At 42.0% G+C, this 19,189-nt stretch overlaps 1 protein-coding gene across 2 annotated transcripts in view; it reads left to right on the top strand.

Moving 5' to 3' along the window:
- Positions 1-19,189, top strand: part of LOC127445445 (vascular endothelial growth factor C-like) — a 91,199-nt gene that overhangs the window by 16,223 nt on the left and 55,787 nt on the right. Inside the window, exons 2-3 of one of the 2 annotated variants that reach the window (XM_051705526.1) lie at positions 8,178-8,388; positions 8,616-8,806. In XM_051705526.1, the coding sequence (XP_051561486.1) occupies positions 8,178-8,388; positions 8,616-8,806 (402 nt within the window). Of the gene's footprint in view, positions 1-8,174; positions 8,389-8,615; positions 8,807-19,189 lie in introns of both variants that reach the window. The other variant, XM_051705525.1, reaches the window with a different exon arrangement.

Raw genomic sequence — 19,189 nt, 5'->3', positions numbered from 1 at the left:
ATGGTAATCCAAGAAACAGGAAAGATGACTCGCAATACCCGGATGAGCGGTCTGATATGTGGATGTGCGGTTGTTACTCAGAAGTATCAGACCTCTAGATGGGACCATTGACCTATCAGAATCGAGTATTCCAGAGTGCCTTGTAATCAGGGTTGGGAGTAACAAAATACATGTAACTGGATTACGTATTTAAAATGCAAAATATAAGTAACTGTATTCCACTACAGTTACAATTTAAATCACTGGTAATTAGAATACAGTTACATTCCAGAAGTATTTTGATTACTGAAGAGATTACTTTGCATTTTATTGTCATTTGTTTCATTTAATATTTAGTCCTTTAAGATGGAAAAATGTATACATATAAATGATGCAATCCAAAGTGCATTTGAACAGCGGTGAAACACTTTCTTATGATGTAACATTCATACGAGCAGACAGAGAAGTAAGTTTGAAGTAAGTTTGGAGCAGAAGAAATAGAAATAAACCTTGTGTAAATTGTCAGCTTTATGCTAAGCTAAAATGCTATTTCTAGCCATTTTACACACACATGTTACCAGGCACAATCATATTTTTTTCAATAAAATTCATGTTGGATCATAATTTCTTTGATATTTGGGCAAAAATCGTATTCTTGAAAATATTTTTTGTATTGTTTTCCTGTAAAAATATCTAAAAATCCTTAAAACAAGATCAATTTGATTGATTGTTTTAGAAACAACACTGCATAAGATATTTAGGTTTTTCAGAGAATGTATTTTAAACATGTGTATTTTGTCCTACTGTACTGGCAGAGTTTTTATAGTCAAAACAAGTGAAAAAATCTACCAGTGCTGAAGAAGTAATCCAAAGTATTTAGAATACGTTACTGACCTTGAGTAATCTAACGGAATACATTACAAATTACATTTTACAGCATGTATTCTGTAATCTGTAGTGGAATACATTTCAAAAGTAACCTCCCAACCCTGCTTGTAATATACACTTCTAACTCTAGCCAAAACCCTTAACCTAACGTTAACCGTAACAGTACTGAGACCTAAACAGTGTTATTCACTTCTGTAAATGTGAAAGGCATCTGATTCTCGGCAACATTTATTGCATTAATATATTTCTAACCCAAAACCCAAACCTAAGCCTAACAATAACAGTACTCAGACCAAAACAACTTTATTTTACTTACTTCTGTGCAAATGTAGTCTCTCTCTGTAGCCAGAGATCAAAAGAGATGTGACATCAAAGGCACAGTGCGGGAGATTTTCGGGGCATGAACATGATTTCCCATGTGATATTGATGAATTAATTTGTCCCTAATATCCAGAACAACCACAATAATGTAACAATGAATGTCATTACTGGTTCAGCTGCCCACAGACTTCATGGTTCCCATTTGTATTCCCCCCCATCACTCCCTTTATTTTAGTTGTCACGGAAAAATAAAAATAGGACTTTGTATTGGTGTTTTTACAATTACCAAACCTGAAGTTTGGGACAGACTAATGTGTGAATGTGTCTGTGTGCCATGCACACACATCATTTTCTCAGTCTCCATTGTTTCTGGTAGGAAACAGACCAGTGTGTTATCTCAGGAATCACTGTAAACAAAGACATGGAAGAGGCCACATACAATAGTCGTGTTCAGACTCTTTTTGTGCTATTTGAGTTTCCTGAATAAACAGAAGGGTGTCAATGTCATTTTCTACAAGAATTATATTTTTCCTCTTGCCATGATTAGAGCTATTTTCCATGGTGTGCTGTCAGACTGATCTCACAGTGAATTCGGAAACAGTACGTTGACTTTTCTTGAGCTAAACTTTGTCTGTGCTTACTGAAATTCAAAGCACTTCCCCCAGTGGCTGAAATGGGAAGTGTTTTTAAACATACAGTAAGAGCATGTGTGAGCTCCAGTTTCTGGGTGAAATGTACAGTGGGACAAACAAAACCAAATTAGCCGAGAAAATAATAGTAATAACAGAAATAAGCCACAATATAATGAAATTAAGCCCCAACATGCAAGATCATGAGGAAGCTCAATGCTCAGAAGAAGCAGAAAGCTGCTCATGATGTCCCACTGCTAGTCACTAGAAGAAAAGTTCCCCGGTAAACACGTCACAAGAGGGCTGTCTGAGCGGGGTTCCCTCTGAGTGCTTCACCGACTGAGTGGTGGGATACAGCCTGCATATAGCCCATTTTCGTGGAAGCAGGGCACGTTCGCATGATTGCTAGTACTGTTTTGAGCAATGTTTGGGTTAACATTTTTTTCAGCACAGGTTAAAGTTGTAAGTTTAAAGCCTTTTTCAGCTACTGCATGGACGGTTTTATGATAAAATGTAAAACTATGCAGGCTTAAATTCATACTTCATCTTAATGGTTACATTTTTCATCGAGGGTGGGATCATGAAAAATGGCCTTCAAGCAAAAGCCTTCAAAAACTGTCGTACTCTAAAAATTTTTGTTCTGAGGATCTCCTTTTGAAGTGAGATAAGCACTGCTTATACTTAACCGGCCAAACATTCCTGTCATAGGTAAATAATGGGTTTTACAGGAAAATGTAACAGTGTGTATTTTAGAAAGAGAAAGCTCATTTCCTACCTATTAAGATAATAAATTATCTTTCTGTAATCATGGTGAGTTGCCCAATAAGAGCTCTACAACAGAGATATTCGTAAACCAGTTAAATATGATAAAACTGGGCCAATACCAAGGCTCTGAAAGAGGGAAGGGGAATTATGAGAGACTCAACTCAAGAAGTATTTTTCTCACTTTTTTAACACCTCCACCAGTTTGGGAGCATGCACGCTTTATCGACTGCCATGATCAGTGATGTGGGTAAACTGGGCATGTTTCCTGGAATGTCCCAGACAGCAGTATCATTTTCCATCAGGGACTTCAGGCTGTTTCCAGATGCTGCTGGTGTTTTAACACTTCTTACAAACTCTCATTCCGCTGCGGATTTAGGAGAGGTCAAGGCCTGGGGGGTTTGATTGCATGTTGCTTCAGACAGACATGACTAGGTCTCCACGGACAACCTTGAATGGCATCCATCAGTTTACTAAGAGAGCAATACTGTCAATTGGCTGAGTTGCTGGAGACCATTTGATGACCATTCCTTTCATTGTGGCATGATTTTCATATCTCATAGGACAGAAAAGTGTTCCAAATCATACACCTCACATTCACACATTTCTACATTGGCAGCCAATTGGTTTGTTTTGTCAGCTCGATAAAATGCAATGGAGAAATGCTATTGGAATCATAAACGGATCAAACTTTTAGAGATTTTGTTGATTTTCTTTTTTTCCTGAAGTCGTTTGGTAAGAAAGCTTCTCCTAAAAGCAAGTAAACAGAGGGGCAAACAGCATAACCTAAATGGTGCCATTCTAACTCTAGGTTGCCTCTATTTGTATAACTTTACATTTGTTTTATTGTGCTCTTATCACAAACAACTAGTCTCATATACTGAACATTAATATAAATTTTTTTGCAAACTGAGTTTTATGTGCTGTGTTCTACATTTCTACACAGTTACAACAACTGTGTGTTTTATTCACTTTCACTCAAATCACAAGCACAATGGCTGATAATGACTTTATGAACTATTCTTTTTTACTCCATTACTCACACACTGCTATGTTATAATATTGAATCACTTTTACTGTAACACATCATTTGAAAAACTATACATTTTAATGCTTGTGTTAGAGAACCGCCTATTTACACACTTCAAATGTGATTAGCTTGCGCGGTAGCTCACCTCATATAGTGTTGGATTTTGGACTCATGAGACTGAGGTTTGAGCCCAGCCAAGCACGCAAGCTGACACGTGAGACCAACGTGTCATAGAAGCAACACGAAATGATGTGGTTTCTTCAGAGAATGTGCTTTTCACCTCTCATTTGCTTTTAGGACACTATTAGTTAGGCTTAGGCTAAAGTTTTAGGTTAGGGAGGTACATTTTACTCATTGAAACCTCAATGTAAAATTCCATTTTTATAACCTCGTCTGATTACGACAGACGAGGACATTTACTGGGAAACTACAGCGAAACATGTAATAAAGCACGTAATATTGTTTTGCAAAAATGTTGCCATGGTCACATAATTTTCATGAGATCAGGCTGAATAGAGGTGTGTTTGCGATAAGATCATATCTCCAAAGACTGAGTCACACACAATCTTCTCTAAACTAATGGGTGATTTGAACATGCTTTAAAAACGCTTTGACAGCAATTTATATTTTTCTCAGTTACTCTGGGATATGTCTAATATGATTGGCATAATTGTTGTTGTGTAAAGGTATCTTCTGTTACAGCACATTGATCCAACTCTTATGTAACACTCTTTAGTAAGACTAGTCCTGATGTAGCTATCATCTCTGGTTTCACACTCTTCAGTGAGTGTAACCAGAGACAGTATAAGACAGTAGGATAACTACCACTTGTAGAAAAATGAATGGGAGAAATATGGCGGCTGTAGTAATGGAAGTCCTGCTTTTAGCGTAAAAAGCCAATCACCTCTTGAACATTTAAGGCTGGCGTACACAGTGTGATTATCGACTGTCGTGTGATTTTTCCAGTCGGGAGAAATCGCGTGGAAATCTTTGGTGCTCGTGAGGTCGCCGGCTCGCATCGTGTGAGAGGAATTAAGAGTGGAGCCGAGTGGCTTACGAGCAGCTCACGACCTCCCGATAATTTTTTAAAAATGTTTAAAAAATTTGGGCCAATCTGGCAACCTACCTGAAGTTGACCAATCAAGAGAAGGTGTTACAACTCACACGATCAATATAAACTGAGTGTTAATGAAACTTTTACACATTTGGGGAAAACTGGGTTTTCCCATATTATTCACGACCACATCACTGGGAAGGATTCTGCAGAAATGCCATGCTGTTCTCTTGTATCTTCTTCAGAATGTCTGCTAACAACATGCAAGCAGTGACACAGATGAGAAGGATGTAGCCTACATCTAGAGCTGAAAAGTTCAGGTAGCCTGTACTCCACTAAAATAACTCTTGATATGGCACTAAACGTAATGTTTGCGCTTAGATTAAATCCAAGTATAACTGTCAGAAACGGTGCGTGAATTTTGCGCTCTTTTTAATCTTGTACATTTTGTGCACTTTAAATATACTGTATATACACTGTATATAATGTACAGATTTTGCTGTTTCGGAAGGAAATTGGTACTTTAATTCACCAAAGTGCCATTCAGCTGATCACAAAGTATAGTCAGGACAATACTGATATAAAAAACAGCACCAAAAGTAATTTTTGATCAAATCTAGGACAACTGGCTCTAACAAGGACAGAAGGAGATGTGGAAGGCCCAGATGTACAACTAAACAAGAGGATAAGTACATCAGAGTCTCTAGTTTGAGAAATAGACACCTCACATGTCCTCAGCTGACAGCTTCATTGAATTCTACCCGCTCAACACCAGTTTCATGTACAACAGTAAAGAGAAGACTCAGGGGTGCAGGCCTTATGGGAAGATTTGCAAAGAAAAAGCTACTTTTGAAACAGAAAAAGAAAAGGTTAGAGTAGGCAAAGAAACACTGACATTGGACAACAGATAATTGGAAAAGTGTGTTCCGGATCTTAACCCCATTGAGCATTTGTGGGTACAGCTAGACTGTAAGGTGCATGAGAAGTGCCCGACAAGACAGCCACATCTATGGCAAGTGCTACAGGAAACGTGGGTGTAAGGGGGTTTCAAGGAAAGGAGGAGGCGAGAACCGGCTTGACAACTTAAATAATAATTTATTAACCAAAAACACACACACAACCAAAAACACAGCACAGCTGTCTGTAATTCTCTCTCTCTCGAACTGTCGTCCCCGGCCGCCTTTATCCCTCGCGCGCCCCATCAGGCTGATTGGGGACCGGGTGTGTCTCATTCCAGCCCGGCCCCGCCCTCCTCAGCTCTACACTCCTCCCAGCGTTGCCTCAGGCCGGGGAGCCCCCGGCATGACGTACATCCCCCCCACCCTTCCTCTCCGGGTGGGGGGGGCGTGCCTTATGCCCCGACTGCCGGCGGGTCCTCCCCGCCTTCCTCGACCTGGGAGGAGACAGGAGGGGAAAAACAACAACACAAAATGGCGAGGGAAAGGCCAACACGGAGCGGCAGAGAGAGAGAGGAGAGAGAGAGAAAAAGAAACTCACCGGTTCTCTGATGCGCCGTCGCGTGGTCCTCGATCACTACTCCACCCTCTCAGGCAGACTGCAGCCCTCCTACCCAGGCGGACCGGAGTCAGACCTCCGACCCCCAGCGGACAGAACGCCCCTCCGCGTTCCCGGCGTCCCGTGGGGACTCTCCTCCGCCCCTGGCAGCGGCCCTACCACTCCAGGCGGTCGGGGAGTCGCTTCCCTCCTCCCCCCGCGGACGGCGGTCTTCTCTCGACCCCTCCGCGTTCCCGGGGGACGGCAGGGCACTCCTCTGCCCCCGGCAGCGACTCCCTCACTCCAGGCGGTCGGGGAGTCCCGTCCCCACTCGCCTCGCGGACGGCGGCCTTTCCCCGCGTCCGGGTAGTCGGGCTACTCCATCCCCCGTCGGACGGCAGCGGCGCTCCCCTGGGTGGACGGCAGTGTCGAGGACTCTGCGACGGGAATCCCTCCTCCTTCCCGGGTTTCGGCACCAGTGTAAGGGGGTTTCGAGGAAAGGAGGAGGCGAGAACTGGCTTGACAACTTAAATAATAATTTATTAACCAAAAACACACACACAACCAAAAACAGCAGCACAGCTGTCTGTAATTCTCTCTCTCTCGAACTGTCGTCTCCGGCCGCCTTTATCCCTCGCGCGCCCCATCAGGCTGATTGGGGACCGGGTGTGTCTCATTCCAGCCCGGCCCCGCCCTCCTCAGCTCTACAGTGGGATGAAATGTCACCTGAATATCTAGACAAACTGACAGCTAGAATGCCAAGGATCTGCAAAGCTGTCATTGCTGCATGTGGAGTTTTTTTAATGAAAACTCTTTGAAGTAGAAAAAAAAATTCAGATTGTAAAAGTAATTTTTCACATTATTAATGTCCTGACTATACATTGTGATCAGTTGAATGCCACTTTGGTGAATAAAAGTACCAATTTCTTTCCATAAGAGCAAAATCTATACATTATTCCAAACTTTTGACCTAATATATATATATATATATATGTAAAAGATGACGCAAGAAGCAGTTTTCCTTCTTCAGGTGAGGCTTTATTTCCCCTCTTCCTCGACACCACTTTACAGTTTACCTTTATACGCTGTCTAAACCCTAACACACACTGTTTCTACAAATAAACTCTCACTATTAGGGACTCGTTGCTCTGGCTCGGCTCTGTCATATCCAGTCTCTCTCTCGACTGAGTGTTGTGTCGCTCTCTTTATGCCGCTCTCCCCGTGCTCACTGAAATTAGAGACAGGTGTTAGACATAATTTAGCTCAGGTGTAAGCACCCTTACCGCTTTCTCTCTCCGGAGAGATGCTTGACCACGCCCCCGCTGCCACAATATATATATATATATAAATCTGCTGATGTGTTTTCAGCTAATGCAGCCAGTCTTCTTTTTTATTTCTAAATCACAAGCTACAAGGAATGAAAGCAATGTCCTCCTCTGGCTTTATGTCTTATAATGATAAATACTGCAAAACTTTGTGTGATTGCTTCGGAATTCACCAGGTCCTAAAGTCGTGTCATGTCCGATTGCACATGTACGATTTTCAGATAAACTGACTCATAATGTGTGCAGGGGCTCATGACCTCCCGAGTATCAGGACTCGCACCATGTACACCCGGCTTTAGAGATTGAGTCCTTCACCGACGGCAAGCTAAATTTGTTTACCTTTAACAATCTGTTTACCATTTCCATTATCATAAATTGTATCATTTCCAAGCTAAAGGTTAACTGTGACTGTGAAAGAACAAAACATTTTGTCCTTTAGGGCCGTAACTCCTTGCTGAAAAATGCTTTTGTTGATACATAGGTGCAAGGTTAACATGTTAAGGTGCAAAAAAAAGTACCATAACAGCCTGATGGTTAAAGGGATAGTTCATCCCCAAATGTTTTATTCTGTCACCATTTACTCACCCTCATATTGTTCGAAACCATACAATGACAGTGAATCTCTCTGAACGTCTTGGTAACATAAGGGCTGACAGTCTGCTTTTTCTCAGTGTGACTTTTCTGTGCCTTAGCAGGAGCATTCAGAGCCAGACCTGGTTGAACAGTTGCGTTCGGCGGGTAGCGTGGATGAACTTATGAGGATAGTTTACCCCAGCTACTGGAGCATGCTGAAGTGTCGTTCCAAGGCAGGAGGACGCTTCCCTCACAGAGAGCACGGCTCCACAGAAACAAGGTCGGAGGAGGCCTCCTTTGCGGCTGCTTACTTCAACTTTGAAATGCTTAAAAGTGAGTGAGTGATAATTTAGGACTGGCACAGACTGTGCTGGCAGTGTTTTCTCTCATTATATTCCTACAGTCAAGATTTCTGTAGTTGTCAAGTTTTACTTTTGACGCTTTTTTTGACAATCCTGACACAAAGTGTACTTAAGCTGCCAAGAATTTGTCAGACATTGTGATCTGCAATAACTGCAGTGCATAACATGGATGCTTTTCTCTTGCCACGTGTCCTACAGGTATTGAGACAGAGTGGAGAAAGACCCTGTGCATGCCACGCCAAGTTTGTTTAGATGTGGGGAAAGAGTTTGGGGCAGCTACAAACACCTTCTATAAACCACCCTGCGTGTCTGTCTACAGATGTGGAGGCTGCTGTAACAGTGAAGAGCATCAGTGCATGAACATCAGCACTTCCTACATCAGCAAGACGGTGAGTGGTTCTTTCAGTGTGTTTCTGCATCCACAAATCTGTTTGTGTGAAGGAGGGTGTGAACCAGTATTGAGTAAAATTGTCCTCAACAAAGTGCAACCATCTGATTCTGGAAGTAAACATTTCCATTATTTTCTTTCATAGGCAGATACGTTTTGAACAATATCTTTTAAAACTTTAAAGAGAGACTTACCATGAACTCCAAAATCATTTCATGAGTTCACCTGCCCATATAAACTTTGAGTGATGTAAATAAAACGTGTGTGGCTTGCTGTCCGCAAAGGAGGGCCTTGAGGATGAGGCTCGACTCAAGCACTAATTTACCCCCCTCCCCTCCCCCTTTTGGGACTAGTGAATAGATTAGGATAGCTTTAGAGCAGGAAATCTTAAAATAGGAGAAGGAGATGGGGAGGTGAATGGATACCAAAAGAGGTAAGCAGTGGCTTATATATTCTACAGCTAATTAGTTGATTAGATGGGCAGGTTCCTCCTGAACCTGTGTTTATTAACTTTCACAATTTCACAAGTTTGCCTGCCCATATAATCTTTGAGTGATATAGGTAAAACATATGTGGCTTGCTGTCTGCAAAGGAGGGGCTCGAAGATGAGGCTCGACTCGAGCACTAATTTAACACCCAAAAAGTGCTTACGGTAAAATGAGGACAGCAAGCGCTTTAGCGTATATACTTAGACGTATATGCAAAGTACAACAAATTATGGTGCGGCCAAGCTGATTATTAAGCGAGATGTTTAGGCCCCCCAAAAAATGTGAGAACAGCAGGAATGTCTAGGTTTATGAGAAAAGTGCAAATTATTAATAATAAATACAAGAGTGAGGGCAGTAAAAGGTATCACTCCCTGGTGATAAATGAATAAAACCTGCTCTGGTGGGAGCTGTGATTAGACTGAGTCTTGGCTTTGTCCAAAACGGTGTCCAAAAGGCTGAGCTAGCTGAAATCCAGAGGGAATAATCCGGAGGTATGATGGGCTGTAAACGGATGGCAAACGGATGGGAGAGCCTACTCTGCATTTCAAATGGGAGAGCTCATAGTGGAAATAACATGGAGCTCACACTGCATTTGAATGGGAGAGCCCACACCACAATCTGAAAGGGAGAGCCTGTGTTGCATTCGAACGGGAGAGCTCACACTGTAATCTGAAAGGAGAGCCCACGCTGCATCCAAACGGAGGCTCACATTGCGATCAAATGGGAGAGCCCATGGATGAAATAAAATGGAGCTCACACTGCATTTGAATGAGAGAACCCACACTGCAATCTGAAAGGGAGGGCCTATGTTGCTTGTGAACACAAGAGCTCTGCAATTCGGAAGGGAGAGCCCGCACCATATGCAAAGCTCTCACTGCATCCGAAAGGGAGAGCCCACACTGCGTTTCAAACGTGAGACCCTGCGTTGTGTTCAGATGGGAGAGCTCACACTGCGATTCAGATAAGAGATCCTGCGACCATGCATAGAGGCTCACACTGCATCCGAAATGGAGAGCCCACATTGTATCCAAACGGAGCTCACGCTGCAATCGGACGGGAGGGCCCACACTGCAATTCGAATGGGGGAGCCAGTGATGAAGATAACATGGAGCTCCCACTGCATTCGAACAGTAGAGCCTACACTGCGATCCGAAAGGGAGAGCCCACGCTGCATCCGAATGAAGGCTCACACTGCAATCGAACGGGAGAACCCACATTGCGATTCGAACGGGTGAGCCCATGATGGAAATAACATGAAGCTCATACCGCATTTGAATGGGAGAGCCCACACTGTGATCCGAAATGGAGAACCTGCATTGCGTTCGAACAGTAGAGCTCACTCTGCGATTTGGATAGAAGAGCCCACGGCATGCGCAAAGCTCTCACTGTATCTGAACAGGAGAGCCCACACTGTGATTCGAACATGAGAACCTGCATTGCATTCAGACGGGAGAGCTCACACTGCGATTCGGAGAAAAGAGTATGCGACCATGCATAGAGGCTTGCACTGCATCCGAATGGGAGAGCCCACACTGTATCCGAAAGGAGCTTACGCTGCAAATGGACGGGAGGGCCCACACTGTGGTCCGAAAGGGAGAGCCCATGCTGCATCCAAACCGAGGCTCACACTGCAATCGGATGGGAGGGACCACAATGCGATCGAACGGGAGAGCCCATGATGGAAATAACGTAAAGCTCACAAGCTCACATTTGAACGGGAGAGCCCACACTGCGATCCGAAAGAGAGAACCTGTGTTGCATTTGAACGGTAGAGCTCACATTGCAATTCGGACAGGAGAGCCCTCCCCATGCGCAAAGATCACACTGCATCTGAATGGGAGAGCCCACACTGCAAATCGGATGAGAGAGCCCGCGACCAATGCGCAGAAGCTTGCACTGCATCTGAATGGGAGAGCCCATGCTGCATTCGAATGATGGGGTGGTGCCGAGGGAAGAGGTTTGCGACAGCTGCATGTTCAAAGTCACGCCCCTAGATTTTGATTAGAGGTAAGAGCCAATTGTGCTCCATTAAAAGACGTTTGACACATAAGGATTTAAAAATGAGCCCCCTCTATGCGATATGAATGGGTTGACACCTCAAACATGGGCTGTGCAGCATTCGACGAGAGAATCAATTAGTTGCTAGGGTGAACCTTTTGACTGTAGTTGCTACCGGTATATAGAAAAGTGACTTAAGAGGTTAACTACTATGCCGGTTATGTGGAAATCCAATCAGGTGACCTAAAACATCGTTGGCCTTGTTGTTGTCAGTTGTCAGGATTGTTTAGAGATTTTATTTTGGTTCTTCTTAAGGCAAGAAGTAAATTGAATTCAGGTAGGTAAATTGAAAATAGCCAAAATGGCCTTTGTTCACATAGGCTTATGCTGCTATTCGAATGAGAGGCCTCAAGGTGGGGGGGTCCACACTGCATTTGAACGGGAGAGTGTTTATAGTCGTGTGACTGCATGTTTCCCCAATCATAATTATTTCCGGATTGCTGCACATTGGTTCCCATACCAGACTCTGCATGTCAACAGTTCTCTGATCTGACAAAAAGCTTTTTATTGATTATCCATTTAGGGAAAACTGTTTTGGTCCGAGTTCTTATGTGGAATGTGGAGATGGTAAAATGTTACCTCAACAAAAGTGATGGGATAAAGATGAACGATTGAGGGATGCTCTAATGAGAAATGGGTTTGAATTCTTTTTTATGCTAAAGGTAGTGAAGAAAAGAGGTGACTGTGCCATGAGCCACATGTGAAAGTACCGGTGGGGACATCTGCAGATGTCCTTGAACATCTTTCAGCAGTGGTGGCTCAGTGGTTAAGGCACTGGGTTACTGATCAGAAGGTTGGGGGTTCAAGCCCCAGCACCACCAAGATGCCACTGTTGGGCCCTTGAGCAAGGCCCTTGACCCTATCTGCTCCAGGGGTGCCGTATCATGGCTGACCCTGCACTCTGACCCCAGCTTAGCTGGGATATGTGAAAAAAAAAAAGAATTTCACTGTATATGTGTAAAAATGTATAATGTGTGATAAATAAATACAATTATTAATTATTAAATGGAGGCCAAAGAAAGCCATCTCTGCAAGAAAGTGTGGAGAATATATGTACATACGCTTTATAGAGCAGTAGAAAGACCTGCGACATCTGATGGGAGAAATTAATGCAGAGCAAGGAAAGCATACATGTGCAATGTGCAAACACATTTAAAAAGGGGGGAACCAGACATCTGCAGGCCTCCTTGTATACCTATAGAGGGAGCTATAGTGAAATCGGCACATGCATCCTACAAATATAATGGATCAAGCTCTTGTAGACAGCAGCTGAAAACAAACATGCCCACAGAAACCCCTATATGTGCATGAGCAATGATAACAGATAATGGTCCAGTACAAGCACATTGAAATAGTCAAATTGCTTAACTGCCTTCCACGGCTTTGCCCCTCGAACCTCTCATGACTCCACCTTCCGTGTCTCCGCCCCTCGAGCCTTCCACGGCTCCACCACCAGAGTCTTCCAAGGCTCCGCCCTCTGAGTCTTCCATGGCTCCGCCTTCCATGGCACCGCCCCTCGAGCCTCCCACGGCTTCTCCTTCCTTAGCTCCGCCTCCCTTGGCTCCACCTCCCTCAGCTCCACCCTCAGACTCTTCCTCTGCTCCGCCCTCAGACACTTCCATCTGCCCGCTTCCCCAGAGTCTCCTCCTCCAGCGGTTCCGCCTCCTGACCCAGTCCTTGCCCTGTGGCCGCTTCCCAGGCCTCCTGACCCAGTACTAACCCTGTGGCTGCCTCCCAGGCCTCCAGATCCATTCCCAGCCCTGATGCCGCCCCCCAGACCCCCGGATCCATTCCCAGTCCTGAAGCTGCCTCCCAGGCCTCCGGATCCTTTCCCAGCCCTGAAGCCGCCCCCTAGGCCTCCTGATCATCCTCCTGGGATCCTTCATCTTCTGCGGCACCCACCCCGTCTTTGGGCACCAGGAGTCACCATTTAAAGGGGGGGTAATGTCACAGTTTGTCTCCATCATGTTCTTCAAGACTCTTATTTTGAAGTTTCCCCTGCACTACATTTCCTAGAATTCACTGCCCTAATCACTTCCATCTGTTCATCGTCATCCTCAGCTGCCTCCCATTCCCTCATTAGTTTCCTGTGTATAAATACCCTCTAGTTTTGTTCAGTCATTTGTCAGTCCTTGAAGTGTTACGTTGAGTTATTGAAGTGTTACTTAGTGTTAAGTTTGCATTTTGAGATTTATTGTTTGTTTCCACTCCAGCGTTTGTATTAAAAGATTGAAAGATTCTACTCCTGCATCTCCCCTCTTCCTCTTCCACTCCAGACACCAACGTTACACAGGGGTGAAAGAATGAGCATGGAGTGGTGTCTGTTAATAATAATAACAGAGGGAGAACACCACAATGACCTGCAATCACATCGGCTAAAGGGGCTTAGTTTGCACCAATGCAGATAATGTTAATCGATTTTACTTACTTGTGGATGAAAATATGGTATTGGACTTGCTGGCTAGCGGGCCATAGTAAGTAGAGAAATAGAACATGTACAGCTCTTGTTCTGTTGCGTGAAGGAGCCATCGTGGTGACCCAGAGGTCACAGCAGGTGAAAATAAAAGCGGGTTTAGTTTACCATGCAGCGTTATTGTACTTGTCTGCATACACTTACGAATGGGCGAAGGGTTGCTTGGACAAAAAGTATTTTATAGTTTATTGCATTAAGTTTCTGGACCATCAATGTAGTAATCAGGATACATACATGCCCATCTGGATACATAATTAAACTACTGGATTACATTTATTTTTATGTGATAATTTATAATTAAATTAAGGAGGCGTCTGCAACTCAAAAGAACCACATGGTAGTTAATGTATTTGCTAAAATTAATGAAGCTTTATGCACTGCCTACTGAATGCTTTGACGCTCAGGAGATTTAATTCAGTTAATTTTGTAGTATTTTCACAAATCAACTTTTTCAGCTTCTATAGAAATAATGCATGTGAAGAGGAAGAAACCTTGAGAAGGACACAAGCGGGTGTACGCCCAACTTAACTGGAGCATTTGTGGGTACTAACCAGTTTGGACACATTTATAATGGCTGCAGGCTATATCAGAATCAGAATGAGTTTTATTGCCAAGTTTTCATACGTACACAAGGAATTTTTTTTGTTGATAGGAGAAACAAGTGCACACAGAACATTACAGTGAGACACAGAATATAAAACAAGGTAAGAGTATAAATAGACATACAAATATTAGGACATATAACAGAATGGCATTTGTACATGTGCAAGTGGTAATGTATGTGCAAGGTAGGGGTATGGTGGAAGGGTATACGGTATTAAGGTCATTGACTTAAAATGACGTGAACTGTAAAGGTCGATCGAGGATAAACTTACTGTGTCTAGTACAAGACTGTGGGGGAAAACGTAGTGATATTGAATGTGCGACAGCACGAGGGCTGCATATTGTGTTTAACAGTACCTGTTATTAATGGAGAGTGCTGCTTTATGATTTTAAGAGCTGAAGCTTTACTGGCGACACTTTAAGAAGTGAATGCTAACTCTTAAATGTACTTGCATAGGGAAAAAAAAGAATGGTAAGGTTTTCTACAAATAAATTACAACTGAGCTTACTAATTTCGTGGTTTCATTATAATGAGAAAAGATATTATCTGGTTTCATATACCTCCAAGGGCATAGATTTGGGGTGGGGTTGTACTTCCTTGCTTTGATTATTGGGGGGGTTGCCTGCTACGCTCCTGTATACTTTAAATATTAAACATTGTAATGCAAATGGCAAAATACTTATAGATATTCCACCAAAAAAAAAAAAGAGAGAGAGCGAGGCGAATTCATCCGGTGCTGATTTGAGCATGTTTACACAAAGCTCCATGCTGTGCGCAGAATTGCGATTGGCTTGACCTCAAACTTCATCCGATTTCAACTCTACTAATTCAATAGTAATATAGTGCTTTAATATATTTCAACTGATGAAGGCACGCAGAAATACAGGAAAAAATGTCTTTGCGATTATAATAAGAATGGTTCACATGCATGAATGGTATTTCCGTGGCTGCTAGTTTAGGTGTGATGGTGCTGCGTGATTTAAAGAGCTGCATAACAACAGAGACGGTTTAGCCAAGATGGACCACATGTATTAAAATCAGTGGTAGAAACTGGAACTGTTGACTGTTGAAGAAAGGAAGTCCCACCTAACAGGTGAAAGAGCCAATGACTTTTTACATACATCGCCTGTCAATCAACTAGAGAATGCACATGCTCATAAGCTGAACAGGCCTGAAAAATAGCAATACATTTTTAGCGTGATCTGAGCTAAAGAAGCATAATTTATGATACCATTGTTGTCAGATTTTTACTGCTGGTTTTAAAATCGTAAATCGTAAACTTGATCAACCATTTGGAGATGTCTTTCCCCGTTCAAGTGGATAGGAGCTGTACTTGTAGCCTATGCTGCTTGTTTAGGTAGCTGCCCAGCCTGCCTGGGAGCATTCCGAAGATGGCTGCCACGTGAAATTACTTGCCGTGAAAGGAACTTGGATAAAAAGGAAATCTCAAAGGCTGCATGAGGGCAGCGTTGGCCGCTCGCAAAGGTAGTCACACGCTCGGGTCAGCATCAAATAGAAAAAGGCGGAATTAAAGTGGTGGATGCCATAGCCACCAGAGATAAAAACAATGAGCTGCTGCGGCAGCTTCTGTCGAATAACAGCATTACGTGCGATGGAAGAGCTTCATCTGATGAGAGGACATTTATAAGCAGTGAGTCATCGCAGTCTGCCATCATGGGTGTGTGGGCAGGGCCAAATGCCAAAAGGACCGTCGCCAGGGAGAGGTAAGCAGCGGCTTATATATTCTATAGCTAATTAGTTGATTAAATGGGCAGGTTTCTCCCGAACTTTTGTTAATTAACTTCATTAATTGATGGTGATATGCTTCTGTTGAAGCCATCAGTCTGCGCTGTTTCAACTTAATTTTTAGAAATGGTGTTTGATAAGAGACTTCCTGGTGAAGAACTACACCACCCATGATTTGAAGAGAAACACTCCACCAATCAGAGAATCAAGGCCAACAAAGCAACAAAGCTCTGCAACGACCGCTCACTACCATGAAGCACTGAATGGTGCAATCGAAATGGTCTTCCTACTCTCTCAAACTACTTATATATTTGCAGATATCTGAATACTTTGCAATAAAATTTACCTATATTGTTTCTATAATTATCAACATTTAAATTAATAGCTTTATAAATTTTCATTGTTTTTATTTCGATTACATCAATCACAAAGTTTTATGAGATTGTATAGTAGTTCATGCCCTCATTAAAGACGATAAGTAAAAAGTCTTAAACCTTTGTCTTTTTGTCCAATTTTCAAAAATGTTTTGCTTTAAATAAAAGTATGTAATGGCGTGATTCACGGTTTAGAACTGTTTTATGAAGGATTTTATGAAATCCCCATAGAAGAAATTAATGGAAAAAACACTTCCAAAATTAAGTTGGCTAAATAAGTATATATATATATATATATATATATATATATATATATATATATATATATATACAGGAATAGATCACATAAAAAAATAATAATAATAATTTTTCAGCATTTACTCACCTTCATGTTGTTCCAAACCCATATCACTTCCTTCCTTCCTTCCTTCCTTCCTTCCTTACACATTCATTTTAAGTGGATATTTTTTCTTAGTTTTATTCTGACTGACATCTTATTTTTGGTTGGAAAGTATATGGGCTTGGGACAATATGAGGGGAATAAATTATTAAATTAATTATTTAATTATATTAATAAATTATTACATAATTTTCCTTTTTGGGTAAGCAATCCGTTTAATCAAATGAATTATTATGAGATGCTGATTTTATTTATCAAATTGAATCACAAATAATTGCATATATGAATATTTGCTAAGACAATTCCCCAAATGAAAACGATAATTCAAAACATTGCATTATTGTGGCAAACAAGTAAATCATTGGCTTTTTAACATGCTTTAAAAAATTACAGAAAAATGTATTATGTATGCAATTAAAGTGCTGTAATTAAACTTTATTAGTCACAATGTGTGTGTTTGCTCAAGGCATTGCTCAATAGATTATTTGATTTGCACTGGCTTTGTTTTAAAGCCTGCTCCCTATTGTAGAGAGAATTTAGATGATCTGTTAAGCTTTGATTTAGGGAGTTGTGGACGAAGCAGGGGTTTGGTTGGGAGGTCATGGCTGTGAATTATGTGCCTCCTTTAATTGCCCACTTATTTTGGGTGGGCTGACCTCAGCAGGAGATGGGTTGTCCTCCTGTGATGTAAAACATGACGCCCTCCCACCAGTTGAGCCGCCTAAGCATGTCAAGGTCTTCATGTCCATGCTACTGCACCAGAGACGTAACACTCCCACTCTGGGCACAAAGCCTAAACAACAGATGCAGCTGGAAGATATTGCAAAATATTTTAGTAAGATCTGGTCTATGAAATTGCAAGCACCAATTTTCATTGAAGAAATGTCTGGGTCAAGAGTACAATATATATCAAATAAGCATGGTTGAGAACTTGAGATGTGAACTACAGACCAGCATAGACCAGCATTTAGTTCCATGGTGGTCCAGGTTGGTTTATGCTGGTTTGGTGCTGGTCAAAATTTATAGTTTATATAGTTTACCTGTTTTTCATCAGCAATAAGTGCTGGCCAAAATTTCTGAAGTAACTTGATGGCCAAGGAAGGCTTGCTGGTTAAGATAGTTACAGGAGTAGGATGTATGGTAGGGACACCAGCATAATGCCGTCCCTAACTGGGGACCGTCATCCAAAATATACAATAAATGCAGATAACCAGCAATACTGGTCTTCCCAACAGGGAACTGGTATTAGTATTTGAAAGATACTGACATTGAGAACAATATAATGTTATCATAACATATACCACATCATTGTCATAAAAAGTAAATTGCTAGCATGGAGAAAGAAAGAGCGAGAGGGAGGGAGAGAGAGAGAGACCATATAAAAAAACAAAACATTAAATGGATCTCTGTTTCATTTGACCCTTGTCTCACCTGCACCCACATAATACTCAGTCCTAGTGGACTGTAAATACTGCTGTAAAGTGCTTTTATTATGAAGACTGGTGTGCTGACACATTTACAGAGTGAGCAAGAACAGCTTTTTGATCGCTTGTCTTGGTAAAATAAGTTAACAACTGAATAATGGAGTTCTGCAAACATCAAAGACAGAGAGAGTGAGAAAGAGACATTCTTACACTATGTTGTCAATGCAGCCTGGATTGATGGTGATCCAATACAGTAGTTTTTCAGGGATTAAGCATGCTAAGGCTGTTGTCTTTATCTAGCGTTGTGATTAGCATGTGTCTAATTGATGCTCATGTGAATGTCAGAGGCATAGTAAAAGATGGGTCCAGTGACGGGCAAGGGGGAACCCTGTGGAGTTTGGTGAGCCAAGCCAACCAGGGGGTAAGGGTCAGAATGAAGTCCTACGGAAGGTGATGTGGGAGGAGGTTTCACATTCCAGAGATTTTTGTGTGTTTGTTTGTTGTCATGCTAAAAGGATTTGAAGGTATGTGCCTTTACCTCCTGAGACCTGTGTGCATTTTCCGTTTCCCTTTTTGATTTGTAGCTAGTAACACCTAATAAACATGCCAAAAAAAAAAAAAAAAGTTTTCCTAAATCTTGATGTCCCCATATGTTGTAAAATTTTAAATAATACCAAACTAAATACAAAAAATATACAAATAAAAATGATTGACTTGATTTGACTATTTATACTAAATATTTCTGATTCAAAGTAATGGCCAGCATCATCCAATCACTGTTAACATTATAAAATAAATAAATTATAAATTCTGAATT

This window comes from Myxocyprinus asiaticus, chromosome 8, assembly GCF_019703515.2.
Source record: "Myxocyprinus asiaticus isolate MX2 ecotype Aquarium Trade chromosome 8, UBuf_Myxa_2, whole genome shotgun sequence".
Classification (NCBI taxonomy): domain Eukaryota; kingdom Metazoa; phylum Chordata; class Actinopteri; order Cypriniformes; family Catostomidae; genus Myxocyprinus; species Myxocyprinus asiaticus.
Note: the sequence above shows the minus strand (reverse complement) of the source record. Positions and strands in the feature narration are given on the sequence as shown.